This window comes from Nicotiana sylvestris, chromosome 8, assembly GCF_000393655.2.
Source record: "Nicotiana sylvestris chromosome 8, ASM39365v2, whole genome shotgun sequence".
NCBI classification, from domain to species: domain Eukaryota; kingdom Viridiplantae; phylum Streptophyta; class Magnoliopsida; order Solanales; family Solanaceae; genus Nicotiana; species Nicotiana sylvestris.
The window spans coordinates 163500363-163519264 of NC_091064.1; the positions used below are offsets into that span (position 1 = coordinate 163500363).

Consider the following 18902-nt stretch of genomic DNA (forward strand, 5'->3'; position numbering starts at 1 on the left):
GGGTTGCCTCGATTAGAATAGAGAGGGACTCCTGGCCATTCTACCAGCATGGTTATTTCTTATGTGAAGGCTCGGCGCATGGTCGAGAAGGTAATGTTCGTGATTCGGGTGCAGAGGTTCCTTCTATGGATTCAATAACTGTTGTGCGTGAGTTTCCAGAGGTGTTTCCTGCAGATCTGCCGAGGATGCCACCCGACAGAGATATTGGCTTATGTATTAATTTGGCTCTGGGCACTCAGCCCATTTCTATTCCACCATACTGTATGGCCCTGCCGTGGTGGAAGGAATTGAAGGAGCAGTTGTAAGATTTGCTTGATAAGGGATTCATTAGACCTAGCATCTCGCCATAGCATGTGCCCATGTTGTTCGTGAAGAAGAAAGATGATTCGATGATATGTGTATAGACTATTGGCAGTTGAACAAAGTCACTATCAAGAACAAGTATCCATTGCCGAATATTGATAACTTATTTGATCAGCTTGAGGGTGCCAAGGTGTTTTCAAAGATTGATTTGAGTTATGGCTACTATCAGCTGAAGATTAGGGCATCTGATGTCCCTAAGAGGACTTTTTGGACTCGGTGTGGGCAGTATGAGTTCCTAGTGATGTGATTTAGGATGACAAATGCCCCAGCCACATTTATGGATTTGATGAACTGGACATTTAAGATTTATTTGGATTCTTTTGTAATCGTATTCATTGATGATATCTTTATCTACTCCCACAGTCATGAGGAGAATGAGAAGTATATTCGGATTGTACTTCAGACTCTAAGAGATAGTCAGTTATATGCCAAGTTTTCAAAGTTTGAGTTTTGGTTAGACACGATCGCCTTTTTGGGGCATGTTGTATCTGTCGAGGGCATAAAAGTGGAACCTAAGAAGATTGAGGCAGTTCAAAACTGGACTACACCCACTTCAACTATAGAGATTCAGAGTTTCCTTGGTTTGGCAGGTTATTATCGCCAGTTCGTGGAAGGGTTTTCATCCAGAGCAGCCCCATTGACTAGATTTACCCAGAAGGGTGCTTTGTTCAGGTGGTCTGATGAGTGTGAGTTGAGATTTCAGAAGCTCAAGATTGCTTTGACTATGACGCCAGTGTTGGTGTTGCACACAGGTTCAGGATCTTACACGGTGTATTGTGATGCATTTCGTATTGGGCTCAGTATAGTATTGATGCTAGATGGCAGGGTGACTACACACGCGTAGCGGCAGTTGAAGGTTCATGAGAAGAATTACCTTGTTCATGACCTAGAGTTGCCAGCCATTATTCATGCGGTGAAGATTTAGAGACATTACCTCTACGGCATGTCATGTGAGGAGTTCATGGATCATTAGAGTCTACAGTATTTGTTCAAGCAAAAGGATCTCAACTTGAGGCAGAAAAGGTGGTTGGAGCTGTTGAAAGACTATGATATCACTATTTTGTATTACCCGGGAAGGCCAATGTAGTGGCCGATGCTTTGAATAGAAAGGATATGAGCATGGGTAGCCTTGCGTATATCCCAGTTGGGGAGAGGCCGCTAGCATCAGATGTTCAGGCTTTGGCCAACATGTTCGTGAGGTTAGATGTTTCGGAGCCTAGTCATGTTCTTGCTTGCACGGCCTCTTGGTCTTCTTTGTATGAGAGCATCAGAGAGTGTTAGTATGATGACCCCAATTTGTTTGTCCTTAAGGACATGGTACGGCACGATGGTGCCAAAAAGGTTACCGTTGGAGATGATGGGGTGTTGTGGATGCAGAGTCGTATTCGCGAGTCCAATGTGGATGGGCTTCGTGAGTTGATTATTGAGGAGTCCCGCAGTTCTCGATATTCCATTCATCCGGGTGCCTCCAAGATGTATCAGGACTTGCGGCAACATTATTAGTGGACGAGAATGAAGAAGGATATAGTTTCATATATAGCTCGATGTCTAAATTGTCAGCAAGTAAAGTAAGAGCATCAGAGACCTGGTGGTTTGCTTCAGAAAATAGAGTCCTGAGTGGAATTGGGAGTGTATCACCATGGATTTAATTGTTGGACTCCCACAGACTCAAAAGAACTTCAATGCGGTAGGGGAAATTGTGGACTGGTTGACCAAGTCGGAACATTTCATTCCAGTGGTAGTTACCTATTCTTCAGAGCGGTTGGCTGAGATTCTGTGTCCATTATTTCTGATTGAGGTATGCAGTTTACCTCGCACTTCTGGAGGGCCGTACAATGTGAGTTAGGCACACGGGTAGAGTTGAGTACATTATTTCACCCCCAGACGGACGGATAGTCCGAGTGCACCATTCAGATATTGGAGGATATGCTTCGCGCTTGCGTTATGGATTTTAAGGGTTCTTGGGATCAGTTCTCGGCGCTCGCGGAGTTTGCCTACAACAACAACTACCAGTCGAGTATTCAGATGGCTCCCTATGAGAAAATATACGACAGGTGATGCCATTCGCCAGTTGGTTGGTTCAAGCCATGAGAGGCTCGATTGTCGGGTACCTACTTGGTCCAGGATGCCTTGGAAAAGGTCAAGATAATTCAGGATCAACTTCGCACAACTCAGTCTAGGCAGAAGAGTTATGCCGACCAGAGAGTTTGTGATGTTGCATTCATGGTTGGAGAGAGGGTATTGCTCTGGGTTTCACACATGAAGGGTGTGATGAGGTTCGGAAAGAAGGGTGAGTTGAGCAGTAGGTATATCGAACCCTTTGAGATTCTTGAGAGAGTGGGTGAGGTAGCCTATAGATTGGCATTGCCACCTAGTTTATCAGTAGTCCATCCGATATTCCATGTGTCTATGCTCCGGAAGTATCACAGTGATCTATCCCATGTGTTAGATTTTAGCTCAGTCCAGTTGGAGAAGGATTTGACTTATGAGGAGGAGCGGGTGGCCTTTCTAGCCTGGCAAATCCGGAAGTTGAGGTATAAGAGTTATGCTTGAATTAGAGTACAGTAGAGAGGCCAGCCGATCGAGGCAGCATCATAGGATTTCGAGTCCGACATGCGAAGTAGATATCCAAACCTTTTCACCAGTCCAGGTACCTTTCTATGTCCGTTCGAGGATGAACGTTTTCTTTAGAGGTGGAGAATGTGATGACCCGATAGGTCATTTTTAGTTTTAGACTTTATTTCTGTATTTCAAGACCTCGAATAGCTCTGTTTAGCATTCCTCGATTTGCATGCGCAGTCCGTGTCGTTTTCCGAAAACTTTTTATGTGAAAATTAAAGAAAACGTGAAATTTAGTCTTTAAAATGATTTGAGTTTATACGATCAACATTTTATGTAAACGGACCCAGATCAGTATTTTGATGGTCCCGGTGGGTCGTATCGTGATTTGGGACTTAGGGGTATGCCCGGAATCGAATTCCGAAGTCCCTAACTTGATTTAACGTGATTTGTTGAAAACTAGTAATTTGAAGGTTTAAATAATTCCTAAGTTGGACCATAAGTTGACTTTGTTGCTATCGGGTTCAAATTTCTGTTCTGAAACTTGGTGTAGATTGATTTCACTATTTGTGATTTGTATGCAAAATTTGGTGCAAAACAGAGTTGAGTTGACGTGATTCAGACTTCTAGTAATAAATTTGGAAGTTCTTAAGTTTCTTTGAAAATATCATTCATTTTGATTTCTGATTCATAGTTCTAGCTGTTATTTTGGTGTTTTGATCGCGCGAGCAAGTTTGTATGATGTTTTTACACTTGTGTGCATGTTTAGTTTGGAGCCTGAGAGGATCGGGTGAGTTTCGGATAGGCTAGGTAGTGATTTTGAACTTAGAAGGAATGTTGGTTTTGTTGATATCTGATGCCTGAGACTTTGTGGTCGCGAAGGAGAGACTGGGGTGGGGAGGAATAACTCTTCGCAAATACGTGAAGTTGGTCGCAAACGCGGAGTAGTGGGGGTGTCTACCCTCTGCGAACGCGACCTATCCTTCACGAACACGTACTGTTAGGAGAGGGGACTGGGGATTGAGCTGTTACTCTACGAGAATGCGAGCCCTGGCTCGCGAACACGAAGGCGAGGGGGAGAAGCCTTTGTGAACGCGTAGGCCAATAAGGTTGTTGTGCTTCGCGATCACATCAGGCCCTTCGTGAACGCAAAGAAGGCTGACGCCAAGTCAATTAAATATCCCAAAGATGGGATTTTCTTCATTTTTCACCGTCTTCACATTAGAGCTCGGCCTAGAGGCGATTTTGAAGAGAAATTTCATCCTCACTTTACAGGTTAGTATATTTTGACTCGTTTTCTTCTATTTCCATCAACACCCATTGATTTCTAAGCTTAACCTATGCTTTTTCATAGTAGAATATTAGGGATTTTGGGTAGAATTGGGAATTTTTGTAAAATTAAGATTTAGACCTCAAATTGAGGTCAGATTTTGAAACTAATCACATAATCGAACTCGGGGATGAATGGGTAATTGGGTTTGGTTCGAATCACGGGTTTTGACCAAGCGGGCCCGATGTTTACTTTTGTTGACTTTATAAAAAATCATTAAAGATTGAATATTTTCACTCATGGGTAGTTTCTATAGCTTATTTTGTATTGTTTGAACTATATTTGGTTAGATTAGATTGGTTTGGAGGCAAATTTTAGAGGAAAGGCTCAAGTTGAGCTTGATTTGATTACGGAGCAAGGTAAGTATCGTGGTTAACTTTGACTTGAGGGATTAGGACTTGTTAGTCTAGTTGGTACATGTTTAATGTGTGGGTACAACGTATATGTGAGGTGACGAGTACTTATGCGTTGTTTTGGGTTAAAACATACGGGTGGAACTTGTTTCCTTGTGTTTTATTGCATTATTAATTATGATATCCATGCTTAGGTTAGGTTATTACTTCTTGATTTATTCCTTCCGTAATTATTGCTTATTTCGTAATTGTTGAGTATTTTGGAAGTTGAAGTTTGGTATCTTGGCATCATACTTGACGTTAAATTCATTCTCCGTATTATTTATTTCCCGAATTCATATTATCTTCATTACATGTTAAGAAGAGTGTAAAAGCACGAAGAGTAATGTTGTGCCTTTGAGTTTACCTCATTTATTGATTAATACAGAGCGAGGAAGAGAGTTAAAGCACGAAGGGTAATGTCGTGTCATTTATCTCATTTATTCATTGTTACATGGTGAGGTTGAGAGTAAACGCACGAATGGTGATGTCGTGCCATTTCATTTTGCTTATATCCTCATTCATGGTAAGGACGAGAGTAAAAGCACAAAGGGTGGTGTCGTGCCATTTCATATCATCGGGTTACCTGATTTCATTGGTTAGTGATTATTTGGCTATTTCGTGATTTCATGCCTGTCGTAGTTATCACATTTCCCCTTTTTCATATCCCCTCCCAGTTTGTACATTGCTATTCTCTGTTATTGTTACTGCTTCGCATGTACTTGCACATGTTTATTTACGTAGGTGTCCTGTCATAACCTCGTCACTACCTCGTCGAGGTTAGGCTCGACACTTACAGAGTACATTGGGTAGGTTGCACTCATACTATACTTCTGCACTTGCAGATTCTGGTATTGGTTCCAGCTGTGCGAGGTTTGAGCCCTTATGCAAGCACGGGGGTATTTAACCATGCTCGGGGTAGTGCTTAGGCTATGATATGCCTAGAATTGACAGTTAAGCTTTAAGCTATAATGATTCTCATATGTGTAACATTGTTGTGAACTATTTGAGCCTTGTTTGAGGCTACAAAGAGGCTAATTCTTTTAATAAACTCGGTAATTGCTATTTCTGTGATAAAAGTGCCCATTTGAGCTATGATAGCACACTTTGCACATGCCTACACTTTAGCATGTAATTATACCAGTCCAGGAGCATGAAATATGATATTTATTTGTCATATACATGTGTTTTTGTATACTTTCTTCTGAGTAATATGATTTGGACTGGATGCTTGTGACTACGCCAGGCGAATTGTGTTGTTATGCATGTGATCATGCGGGGCGGATTCTGTTGTTATGCAGGTGACCATGCTGGGTGGATTGTGTTGATATGTCTATAACCATGTCGGGTAGATTATGTTGATATGCTTGTGACCACGCCTGGCGGATAATGTTGATATGCATGTGACCACACCGAGCGGATTGTGTTAATATGCGTGTGACCATGCCGGGCATATTGTGATATATCCTGAGACCATGCCAGGCAGATCCATCACATTGAGCCTGTGACCACGCGAGGCGGTTAACAATATTTAGCCTGTGACCACGCCCGGTTGGTTGTCACGCCTCGAGCCCGAGGGCGAGACTGGCACCTAGTACCTCATCTATTCTTCCATACCACTTGCGACTAAGAGACTCTGAACATGTGATGCCATACTTTGGCCATGGGCCAATTGCAAGACAACTGCGAATGCTAACTAAATATCAATATAAAGCTGGGCCGACAAGGCCGTCGTAATTATTGCAGCTGACAAACCAACCAAATATACATACAGGGTCTATAAGCCAAACATATTGCACTAACTAACAGGATACATCTACAAGCCTCTACTGGTGGATACACTGTGATCGAAAACAGCTCCTCGACCTATTCATACCATATATACATATATACACAAGATGTACATAAAGCTCTAGACCCGGAAACTCCGAAAGGCATGGATCTTACCGATCAAGCTGAACTCGGGCAACACTTAATGAGGAGATCTACCCGCCTTTCTGTCTGAACCTGCACGTATGAAACGCACCGCCTTCAGAAAAGGGACGTCAGTAAAAAAATAATGTACTAAATATGTAAGGCAATATACTGAAAGCTGAAACTGAACTGATAATATAATAACTTCAAGTAACTGGAAGTCAAAGATAATCTGAAGATATGCTTACTTGCTGACACTTACTCAATTCTCTCAATATAGTAAGTAAAATAGTTGTTCGGCCCTATAAGGTCAATATATATATATATATATATATATATATATAACTGCTCTGCCATAGTAGGCTCGCTCATAGGCGCTCGGCCATACTGGGCTATGTATCTCGACTAACTAGGCTCGCTCATATGCGCTCAGCCACAGTAGGATTGGCATATAACTTACCATCTGATCAGAAGTTGCCCAATAGGGGCCTGCCCATCGATTATAGCTCGATGGTAATGAAAATACTTTTAATACTATATATATGTAAATTCTCTGCTCTCTTGACTGGAAGAAGAAAATACTAAATTGAATATGAAGTCCCAATAAGGAGAATATTGTAACTTACAAAACTAGGAAAATATACATAATTTTTGAGACTAGCAAAATATACGTAAATTTCGGGATATGAATTTTTCTTTATGGCTCATTAACAAACTCATGTAATGACAAGATCATGCAAAATGAAATAAGAGCTTAGCCTTAACATACCTGGAGTAGGAAAAACTCCGTATAATATTGTCGTTGGATTTTTCCTTGGTTGGAAAACGTTTTTGTTGAAGCTCGTTAATGTTCTGTTGGTGTTTGTTCGCCGAAATGGAAAAGTAGCTTTGTTGAAGCTTGAAATGGCTAATCATGATCTAATGCTTTCAAGACAAGGAAAGCTAACGTTTCCTTTCTAATCTCAAAGCTCCAGGGAGTTTTTCATGTTTTTTTGAGCAAGGAAGTTCATTTGATTTTTGTTAAGATTTTTGTACTGCCCAGGGAGCTTTCACGTTTTTGGGGCATTTGAAATTCATTTGATGTTTGTTGAAATTTGGCAATCTCCTAAAGAATGGACAAAAGAACCCCAATGTGACTCATATGTTATGTGGGTTCTTAAAATGACACTTTGCATATAAAATTAAGAGTCATTTCTAAATGCCTATTGGGCTGCCACGTGACTTTGGGGGAAATTTATTATTTTTATACACTTATTAGATTATTTGGTAATGTCCTGTTACCTGGTAATTAACCAATTACCCGCATAATTTAAAAATTACCTCAAATTATTTAAAATTATACTTATTTTTAATATACCTTATACACCTTACTATTATGGCCATGTGGTACCTTGTGTGGTACTAGTCTATAAATACCGGGTATTTTAGCTTCGGCCGTATTTCATCCTAAAATGTCAAACTTCGACGAAATTTATTTTCTTCCATTTGCTTACTTCTCACCTTCACAAGTTTATTCATCACTTGTTTGAAATAGCATAATTCTTATAATCTCGAAATACTCCCATTCCCGAACTTACGTCGATTAACTTACGACGAAACTTTAACGTGCGGAAAATGCGGGATGTAATATCTCATTTTCTGAGCTTCCGTCAATTTAATGATGGCGTGCCTTCACGTACAAATATGGGGTGTAACACTGGTAGCACGTTGAATTGGCCCTACTTGCGTGTGGATAAAGATCCATCCCCTAGGATCACCCTCTCATGTTTCTCTCTTGATGGTGTACACGCGGATTGTGAGAAACTGACGGGTTTCTAGTTGATGTGAGCTCTGGGAGAGCTGGTTACTATTATTGGATCGAATTACACACCACAACATGCCTTATTGGCTTATTATTAATGGATCGGGTTGCGCACCACAACAAACTGATATTTGGTTACTGCATTTCATCTTTACTTGCAATTTCCTTGACTATTTACCTGATTTACTTGCATATCCTCTTTATATGCTAGATTGTTGACTGAGTAGAACACTTTAAAACAAAGAATTGTGAGTATTGAAGTTGATGCTAGATCTTGCGTGCAGATCTTGGAGTTGGTGGTGCTGTGTATGGCGGGAGCTGGCATTGAAGTTGTACCCGTATTCCAATTGTGTCTATCACTTGTCCTTGGTATCTTTTTTATTCGAATTTTGTTCATGTACATTCCAAACAGATGTTGTAATTATTTAAATTCTGTTTTGTAAATCTAGGTCTTAGTGGCTCATGACTTGTATTATTAGTCCTTGGGTTGTTGTATAAAAGTTCAATTATTTTATCATTTATTTCTTATTAATCTCATTTGAATTGTGTTATTATTAATTGGCTTAACTAACGGGTTGGGTTAGGTGCCATCACGACTATTTGGATTTTGGGTCGTGACACCTTCGCGAACCCGAGCTCCTCATTGCGAACGCGAAGGCTACCAGCCTGACCCCAACCCAACTAGCCTTCCATTACGAGAACGCGACCCAATAATCGCGAAAGTGAAGGACAATGGCCCAGAGCATCGCAATCGCAACACCATGTATGCAAGCCCATAGAATAGAAGTCTCGTAGCCCAATTCCTTCATCGCGAACACGAGGCTTCCTCCGCAAAGGAAACCAATAGCAGATTTTTCTGCAATTTTGGACTTAGCTCTGGGTGTTCGAAATACATCCGAGCTACATAGGACCCAGTCCAAATGCACCAACAAGTCTATAAATATAATATGGCCTGCTTGAAGACTCGAAACACATAAAACAACATCAAAACTAAGAATCGCACCCTAAAACAAAATTAATCAACTTATGAACTTCAAACTTCTTCAACTAGCTCCGAACGCGATGAATCACACTTAGACAATTCGGAATGATGCCAAATTTTGCACACATGTCATAAATCACTCTACGAGCCTATTATCACGTTCTAAATCTAAAACGGACATCGATAACACTAAACTATACTTCAAACCAAATTTAAGAATCTCTAAAACCTTCAAGGTGCCAACTTTTAACATTAAGCGCCGAATTGCTCCCAGATCACCCGAAACTCGATCCGACTATACGCTAAATCATAAATCATCATACGAACTTATTGGAACCATCAAATCCCAGTTCTGAGTTCATTTACTCAAAATGTTGATTCAAGTCAAATTTGGCCATCTTAGGCCATTATTAAGGAACTAAGTGCTCCGAATTCAACTCGAACCCTTCCAAAACCAAATCAATCATCCCCGCAAGTCGTAAAACAGTAAAAGCACATACGAGAAGTATTAAATAGGGGAACTAGGATCTAGTAAGCAAAACAACCAGTCGGGTCGTTATATTCTCCACCTCTTAAACAAAGTTCATCCTCGAACGGATCTAGAATCATACCTGGAGTGATGAATAGGTGTGGATATGTCACGAGCCAAAACACCGCCTTAGACGTTGTGATGGCACCTAGTCTCTAAGACTAGGTAAGTTGATTACTTACAACAGTTAAGTTGGTTTAACAATGATATTTTTAAATAGAGTTTAATATAAACACCGAAATAAAGGTGAAACAAGCCTACACGACAATAATCACAACAACCTCCCAAGAATAGGTAATATAGAGTCACAAACTCTAGATGAATACATAGAAATATCTCAAAAAAATCAAAATACAATACCGTTGGGGTAACGAATTGATAGTACAATAAAAAGGGAAAGGACTCCAAGGGACTACGACGACCAAACAGCTCTACCTTGAATCCTCGCGATCAAGAAGCTAACTCTGTCTGAGTCTGATATCTCCAATACCTGGATCTGCACAAAAATATGCAGAAGTGTAGTATAAGTACACCACGGTCGGTACCTAGTAAGTATCAAGACTAAACTCGGTGGAGTAGTGACGCAAGTCAAGACCCCTACTAGTCATAATAACCTATGTAGTAAATGAGTATAAAGCTTATAATGGAAGCAATAAGCAGTAAATGACAACAAGGAATAAATATGTGATATAAACGTAAAGTAATCCGAACATTGTTAAGTACTAATGAAACCAATTAAGGAAAAAAATGATAAACAAATACTCATACCGTTCTAACACAAGTTTCACAACAGAATTACTCCAAGATACCTCATATCATAAACACAAGTCACGAGTCTCAAACCACAACTCATATGCTCATGGCACCTTGTGCACACATTATTAATCACAATTGTACAGACAACTCACGCGCCAATATCTCAATCAGCCCGGCATGATCACGGTCTCACAATCACAATGCGCCCGGCATGGTCACATGCTCACTAGCACAATCTGCCCGACATGATCACAGGCTAAATATCATAATGGAAGCAGATAATGCAAGTATAAATGGGCATGATCAATGAATGCCATGTTTCATGCTTCTGAACTGATATACGTGCCATGCTATGGTGTATACTTGTGCGAGTGTACTATTATAGTCCAAGTCAACAAGTAATATCAAAGACATTGAGCAGCTCATTGAAAGCAACACATAATGCCCCCAGACCATCACATATTATCCCTAGCATAGCCACTTTTATCTCTCCGTATTGATAACATCATAATAGCCACTCTAATCGCTCCGCCCAAACATTTAACATAATAGCCACCCGTATCACTCCGATAGCCACCCGTATCACTCCGTCCTAACAATAATAATACAATAGCAAACTTTATCGCTCCACACAATCATCAATGGCGAGATGCCACCCTTATGCTCCGCATAATGGCAACTGTGGGATGCCATCCTTATGCTCCACATAACAACAATCAATCCACACAATAAATTCACATGTGTTAACATCACAACAACACGACATATCAACTCGTACTACAAGTGCTCATAGGCCACAACCTCTCAACAATAACAATACCAATATCACCACAACACATAACCCACGGCTCTAACACGATGTGTACAAAATATCAATAGCAACAAAATGAACGAGGAAAATAACTCAACAAATGTACAACATCCCATTAAATAACAACTTCAACTAAAATAACTTAATGGCTTTCAATCACTTAAACTTCAATTAATTTCTTAAGAGTAAACTAAAAAAATGAAGGTATTTCCATAAAATGACAAACTTCAAATTCTCGTGTATGACATAAGCTAACAATGAAAAAGATAACATGAACTAGCAACTACGTCAAAATGCATGAGAATAACCCGTCAACGAAAGGATATCATGTAACAACAATTTCAACTAAGAATAACTCAACAATAAAGGAAGTCACATAATAATAAAAAAGGTAACAACTACGAATAAAGCATATAAGAGTAAACTTGACAAGTAAAAGATATGACATGTGCTAACAACTTCAAATAACATGTGAGAGCAAACTTGACAAATAAAAGATATAACATGTGCTAACAACTTCAAATAAATACATGAAAGAACAAACTTGACAAATGAAAGATATAACATGTAACAATTTCAATTTAATACATGAAAGAAGCCTAAGAGTCTAAACCGGTCAATTTCCACATACAAGTCTGAGTACGCACTCATCATCTCGCGTACATATCTTTCACATAATTCAAATAATACAATAAATCCCAAATCCTAGGGGGTAGTTTCCCCACACCAAGTTAGGCAAGATACTTACCTCAACGAAGCTAAATCAATACTCAAAAATGACCTTCTCGTGTGAAACAACCTCCGGATGGCTCGAATCTTGCAAAAATAACTTAATACCATAAATAAAAGCTATAGAAAATAATTTCGGATAATAAAGCTTTGATCTTTAACGAAATCCAAAAACTCAACCCCGGACCTGCACCTCACAACCTGGAAAACCTCACAAAATATGAATATCTACTCCAATACGAGTCCAACCATACCAAAATTATCCTATTCCGACATCAAATCGGCCTTCAAATTATCATTTTAGAAAGTTTTTACAAAAATTTCCAATTTCTCCAATTCAACTCACTAATTAAATGATAAAAATAAAGATTGAGTCATTAAATATAATCAAATCCGGGTCAAGAATACTTACCCTAATCCAAATCGTGAAAATCCCCTTCAAAATTGCCAAAATCCGAGCACTACAACTCAAAATATGATAAAAATATCCAAACCCTCGAAATATATGAAGCTGCCCAGCGACTTCCGCATCTGCAGACAAAACATTGCATCTATGCTCTTGCTTTTGCGAGCCAATTACCGCATCTATGGTTTCCACTTACCAGATCAGCGACTGCACCTGCGCAAAAGCGATCACACCTGCGACACTGCAGAAGCGCCCACACAAACACAGAAGCGGACTCTATCGCATCTGCAAGCCATAACCCGCAGATGCGACCATCTCACCTGCGATCCTTCACCCACAGAAGCGAATCTCCCACCCAGGCCTCAACATGGCAGAAGCAACATAAAATACGCAGAAGCAAATCAGCACCTGTGATCCAAAATGTGTAGATGCGAAACACCAGAACCAGACTTCCTTAACCACATGGAAATGACCCAAAATTTGTCTGAATCACACCCGAGGTCCCCAGGACCCCGTCCAACCACACCAACCAATCCCAAAACACCCGCTCAAGGCCTCAAATCACTTCAAACAATATCAAAACTACGGATTGAGCCTCAATTCAAGTCTAATGAAACTAATGAACTTTCAACTTCTACAACTCGCGCCGAATCATATCAAACCAATTTCGAATGAGTTCAAATTTTGCATGCAAGTACCGAATGAAATAACAAAGCTATACCAACTCCCAGAGTCAGAATCTGAACCCGATATCAATAAAGTCAACTCCTGGTCAAACCTCTCAACCTTCCAAACCTTCCCTTTCCAACTTTTGCCAAAATGCATCAAATCAACCTATGGACCTCCAAATCCAAATCCAGACATATGCCTAGGTCCAAAATCACCGTACAACACTATGGGAATCATCAAAACACCATTTCGGAGTCATCTAAATGAAAATTAAACTCTGGTCAACTCTTACCACTTAAGCTTATAAAACAAGAATCATTCTTCAAAATCAATCCTGAATCACCCGAAAATAAAAACCGGCCATACCCGCAAGTCAAAATTTATAACACAAAGCTAATAGAGACCTTAAACCACCAAACGAAATGATAAAGCAAAAAATGACCGGTTGGGTCGTTATAGGATATCTGCTCCACATGTCCTCCTCGGTCTCCCAAGTCGCCTCCTCGACTGGTTGACCCCTCCACTAGACCTTTATTGAAGAAATCTTCTTAGACCTCAATTAGTGGACTTGCCTATCAACAATCGCAATTGGATCCTCCTAATAACCCAAACTCTCATCTAGCTTAACTGTGCTATAATCTAACACATGTGACCTGTTGGAAGGGTATTTTTGGATCAGAGACACGTGGAAAACTGCATGAACTCCCGATAGACTGAGAGACAAAGAAGGTTTGTAAGAAACCTCTCCAATTTGCTCCAACACTTCAAATGGAACAATTAACCTAGGAACTTGCCCTTCTTTTCGAACCTCATGATACCCTTCATCGGTGAAACTTTCAAGAAAACCTTCTCGCCCACCATAAATGATAAATCACGCGTCTTCTGATCCGCGTAACTCTTCTGTCTGGACTGAGCTATGCAGAGTCGCTACTGAATCAACTTTACCTTATCCAAGGCATCTTTTACTAAATCAGTACCATATAACCTAGCCTTGCTGGACTCAAACCAATAGTTAGGGGAATGATACCGCTAGCCATAAAGGCTTCATATGGAGCCATCTCGATGCTGGACTGATAACTATTGTTATAAGCAAACTCAGCTAAAGGTAAGAATCAATCCCATTGCCCTAGGATCTGATCCAAAATCAATTACACATGCTCAGAGCATATCCTCTAGGATCTACCATCTTCTTCGACTACCTGTCGGTCTACGGATGAAAAGTCGTGCTGAGCTCTATCCGGGTACCCAACTCATTTGTACTACTCTCTAGAAATGTGAAGTGTCTAAGGGCCTCTATCTAAAATAATGGAGGTAGGAACTCCATGCAACAGAACGATATCCTGAATATAAATCTAGGCCAACCTCTTTGAAGAGCACGTAGTCACTATCTGAATAAAGTGCACAGACTTGGTCAGCCTATCGACAATGATCCAAATGGCAACAAATTTCCTCAATGTTTGCAGAAACCCAAATACGAAGTACATAGTGATGCGCTCCTACTTCGACTTCGATTTAACTATCTGCTGAAGTAGGCCACCCGGCCTCTGATTCTCACACTTAACCTACTGGAAATTTAGACATCTCACCACATACTGTATTATGTCCTTCTTCATCCGCCTCCACTATTAATGCTACCTCAGGTCACGATACATCTTCATAGAACCTAGATAAATAAAATACCGTGAAATGTGTGCCTCTTCTAGAATCGTTTACCTCATGCCATCAACATTAGGAACACATAGGCGACCCTGAAGCCGCAGAATACCATCATCAACGATAGTAACCACTTTGGCACCACCCCATAGCACAGTCTCTCTAAGAACCAGCAAGTGCGGATCATCATACTGACGGGCCGTGATCCGGTCAAATAAAGGAGACTTAGCCACAGCACATGCAAGAACTTGACTGGGCTCCAAAATATCTAACCTCACAAGTCTGTCAGCTAAGGATTGAATGTCCAAAGCTAATGGCCCCTCCTCTGCTGAAATGAATGCCAAGCTACCCATACTCTCGGCCTTTCTGCTCAAGCCATCCGCAACTACATTCGCCTTGTCTGGATGATGAAGGATATTAATATCATAATCTTTTAGTAACTCAAGCCACCTGCTTTGCCTCATATTAAGAACCCTCTACTTAAACAAATGCTTCAACTGTGATGATTTGTATAGACCTCACATGATACCCCCTAAAGATAGTGCCTCCAGATCTTGGGAGCATGAACTATCGTGTATAACTCCAAATCATGCACGGGGTAATTCTTCTTGTGGAGCTTCAGCTGGCATTAAGCATATGCAATAACTCGTCCCTCCTATATCAATACACAACCCAATCCAATGCATAAAGCGTCGCAATACACAATATAAATCCCTGAACTGGAGGGCAATACTAATAACAGTGTTGTAGTCAATGAGGTCTTGAGCTTCTAGAAGCTTGCCTCACAGTCATCAGAATATCTTAACGGAGCACCCTTCTGGGTCAATCTAGTTAAAGGATCTGTAATAGACGAGAAACCCTCAACAAACCGACAATAATAACATGCTAACCCTAAGAAACTTCTGATCTGGATCGCTATGGTAGGATGAGGCCAACTCTAAACCGCCTCAATCTTCTTGGGATCCACCTTGATACCCTCACCTGATATAACATGCCCCAAGAAAGTCACTGAATCTAACCAGAACTCACACTTGGAGAACTTAGCTTATAGTTTTTGTTGTCGCAAGGTCTGAAGCGCAATCCTCAAATGCTGCTCATGGTCCTCTATACTATGCGAGTAGATCAATATGTCATCAATGAATACAATGATAAATGAGTCAAGATATGGCCTGAACACCCTATTTATCAAATCCATAAATTCTGTCGGGGCATTATTCAAGCTAAAGGACATCACTAGAAACTCATAGCGCCTATATCTAGTCTAGAAAGCCATCTTCGAAACATCCAAAGCACGAATCCTCAGCTGATGATACCTAGATCTCAAGTCGATCATAGAGAACACCCTAGAACCCTGTAAATGATCAAATAAGTCATCAATGCGCGACAACGAGTACTTATTCTTTATAGTACCTTTGTTCAACTGGCAGTAGTCAATGCACATTCGCATTCTCCCATCTTTCTTCTTTGCAAACAATACCGGTGCACCCCAAGGTGACACACCCAGCTTGATGAACCCTTTCTCGAGTAACTCCTCAAGCTATTCCTTCAACTCTTTTAACTCTTTTTGATCCATGCGGTTTGGTGGGATAGAGAGAGGCTGGTTGCCTGGCATCAAATCAATACTTGAATCTATATCACGATCTGGTGGCATGCTTGGTAGATCAGAAGTAAATACATCAGCTAACTCCCGCACCACGGGCACTGAATCAATCATGGGAGTCTCCACAGTGGTATCCCCAACACAAGCCACATAGGCCAAACAACCTTTTTTGACCATATGTCGAGCTTTTAAGAAAGATATAATCCGGCTAGATGTACTGATAGATGATCCCCTCCACTCTAATCATGGAAACTATGGTGATATAAAGGATAAATAAAACATAAGAGTGAAATGGTGATATTAATAGGCAAAAATCTATAATCATCTACTAGTAACTCGCAAAACTCGGTGTCACAAGTGCACGAGCAGTCTAGTAGAATATACAAAACTCGAATAGCTACTGTCTAAGATAAAATAGACAGAAATAATAAATACAATAGGGAGGAGACTCCGGGTGCTGCAAAACGGAGAATGAGAAGCAGCTCACCGCTAGGTCTCCGAGTAACGGGGATGGGCGCCCGAATGGCCGCTAGATGTACCTGCCTCAGCACCTACACAATTAGTGCAGAAGTATATCATGATTACGTAAACAACGTGAACCCACTAAGTATCTAGTCCTCGAAGAAGTAGTAACGAGGGGTCGACATCGATACTAAATAGAGGTCAATAAAAAAATAAAGTGCAAGAATTATAACTAAGCATGAAATACAACAGTAACAATAGAATAAGAAGTAATAAATAAGTGATTCTTTATCCAAATACCAATCTAAAGTCCCCGAATATCACATACCAATTTCAACAAATATGGGCCATCAGGTAGTTGCAAATTCTCAATTCATGAAGGAAATATCAAGTATAATTGGACTCCTGGTGACATCACGCACGAGTTATGTTGAGGTCGTATGGCCCAATCCATAATAATCGTGTACATACAATACTGAAGTCGTACGGATATATATATATATATATTGCCGAGGCATTCATCCTGATCCATAGGAATTGGAAAACGCTTCGGACTATGGAACATACATTTACAACACCATGATAGGCACATACAGAAACAAGATTTTCTATCAACATTTGAATATTTCGCCAAACTCAAACGAAGCTCAAGCTAAAATAATCCTTAATCAAATTTCAATTATTAATACGAGTAGTTAAACTAACAAGTTGGGCTCAAATAATACAGATATTGCATGATAAAGTCCTATGTCTACATGGACATAACATGATTTTAGCTACGTACGGACTCTCGACACTTCATGCATATGTAGAACCTGCAATTATTAACAAATAATAATTAAATACCTATGGGGTTAATTCCCTCTTACAAGATTAGGCAAGAGACTTACCTCGCGTTCAAGTCCACTATTAGGCCTTTTAACCTCACTAATTGCCCCAAATCAATGACGAGCAAGCCAAAACGAGCCAAAGGTCGTACAAACTAATCAATATATGCTCAAAAGTTCATAATTCATGTATTAGACAAAAATTCCTAAAAGTCACTTCGGGGCCCACGTGCTCGAATTTCGAAATTTATTGTAGAATAATGGTACCCACGACATTACGAACTCAAATATATAATTTCTACTCAATTTCATAATCAATTTCATGTTATAATTCTATTTTTATCAAAACCTAAGTTTTTCAATATAATCCCATAATTTATACCATTTCTAAGATAAAATCTACCCATTATCTATGTATTAAATTCACATTGTGTAGGAATCACTAACCTAAAAATGCTAGATGAAAAATCCTCCTCCAAGAACTCCAAAATCAACCAAGAAAAGTGGAAAATGAAAAAGAATGGACTAAGTCCCGATTTTTATTAAGTGTTTTGCCCAGTGATCCTTCTTCGCGATCGCGAAAGAAAAGTTTCCAAGGGTCTATAAAACGTTCCTCGCAAACGCGATAGGATCCTCGTGATCACGAAGTCTAAACTAGCCTATCCTTCGCGAATGTGAGCTCCTCTTCGCGAAGCCTACCAACTTGACCCCTCCCCAGTTGGCCTTCCACTACGCGAACGCAACCCAATTGTCGCGAACCAGAAGGCTAGTGACCCTAGAACATTGCAATTGCGCCCCCATATTTGCGAACACATAGAACAAAATTTCCCCAGCCCAATTCATTTATCATGAATCCAAGGCTTCCTCCGCGTTCATGAAGAAGGAAACCAGTAGCAATGTTTTTGCATTTTTGGACTTAACTCTAGGTGGTCTAAAACATACCCGAGCTATCCGGGACCCCATCCAAGTACAACAACAAGTCGATAAACATAATACGGACCTACGCAAAGACTCGAAGCACATATAACAACATCAAAACTAAGAATCGCACCATAAAAACAAAGTCATCAACTTATGAAATTCAAACTTCTTCAACTATGTAATGACACGGCTAATCAT

The 18902-nt window shown here is 40.2% G+C and overlaps 1 protein-coding gene across 1 annotated transcript; it reads left to right on the forward strand.

Annotated features, from left to right (window-relative positions):
* The first annotated feature begins 394 nt into the window (after nucleotides 1-394).
* LOC138875936 (uncharacterized mitochondrial protein AtMg00860-like) lies at nucleotides 395-1207 on the forward strand. The gene is made up of 2 exons (XM_070154816.1): nucleotides 395-579; nucleotides 727-1207. Exons 1-2 carry the CDS (start codon nucleotides 395-397, stop codon nucleotides 1205-1207), a joined length of 666 nt encoding a protein of 221 aa, XP_070010917.1.
* Nucleotides 1208-18902: the final 17695 nt, after the last annotated feature.

Coding starts and splice junctions, on each gene's coding strand:
- LOC138875936 (XM_070154816.1), top strand. CDS start 395: ATGTGTATAGACTATTGGCAGTTGAACAAAGTCACTATCAAGAACAAG. Junction 580..726: donor AAGAGGACTTTTTGGACTCG/GTGTGGGCAGTA, acceptor CTACTCCCACAG/TCATGAGGAGAATGAGAAGT.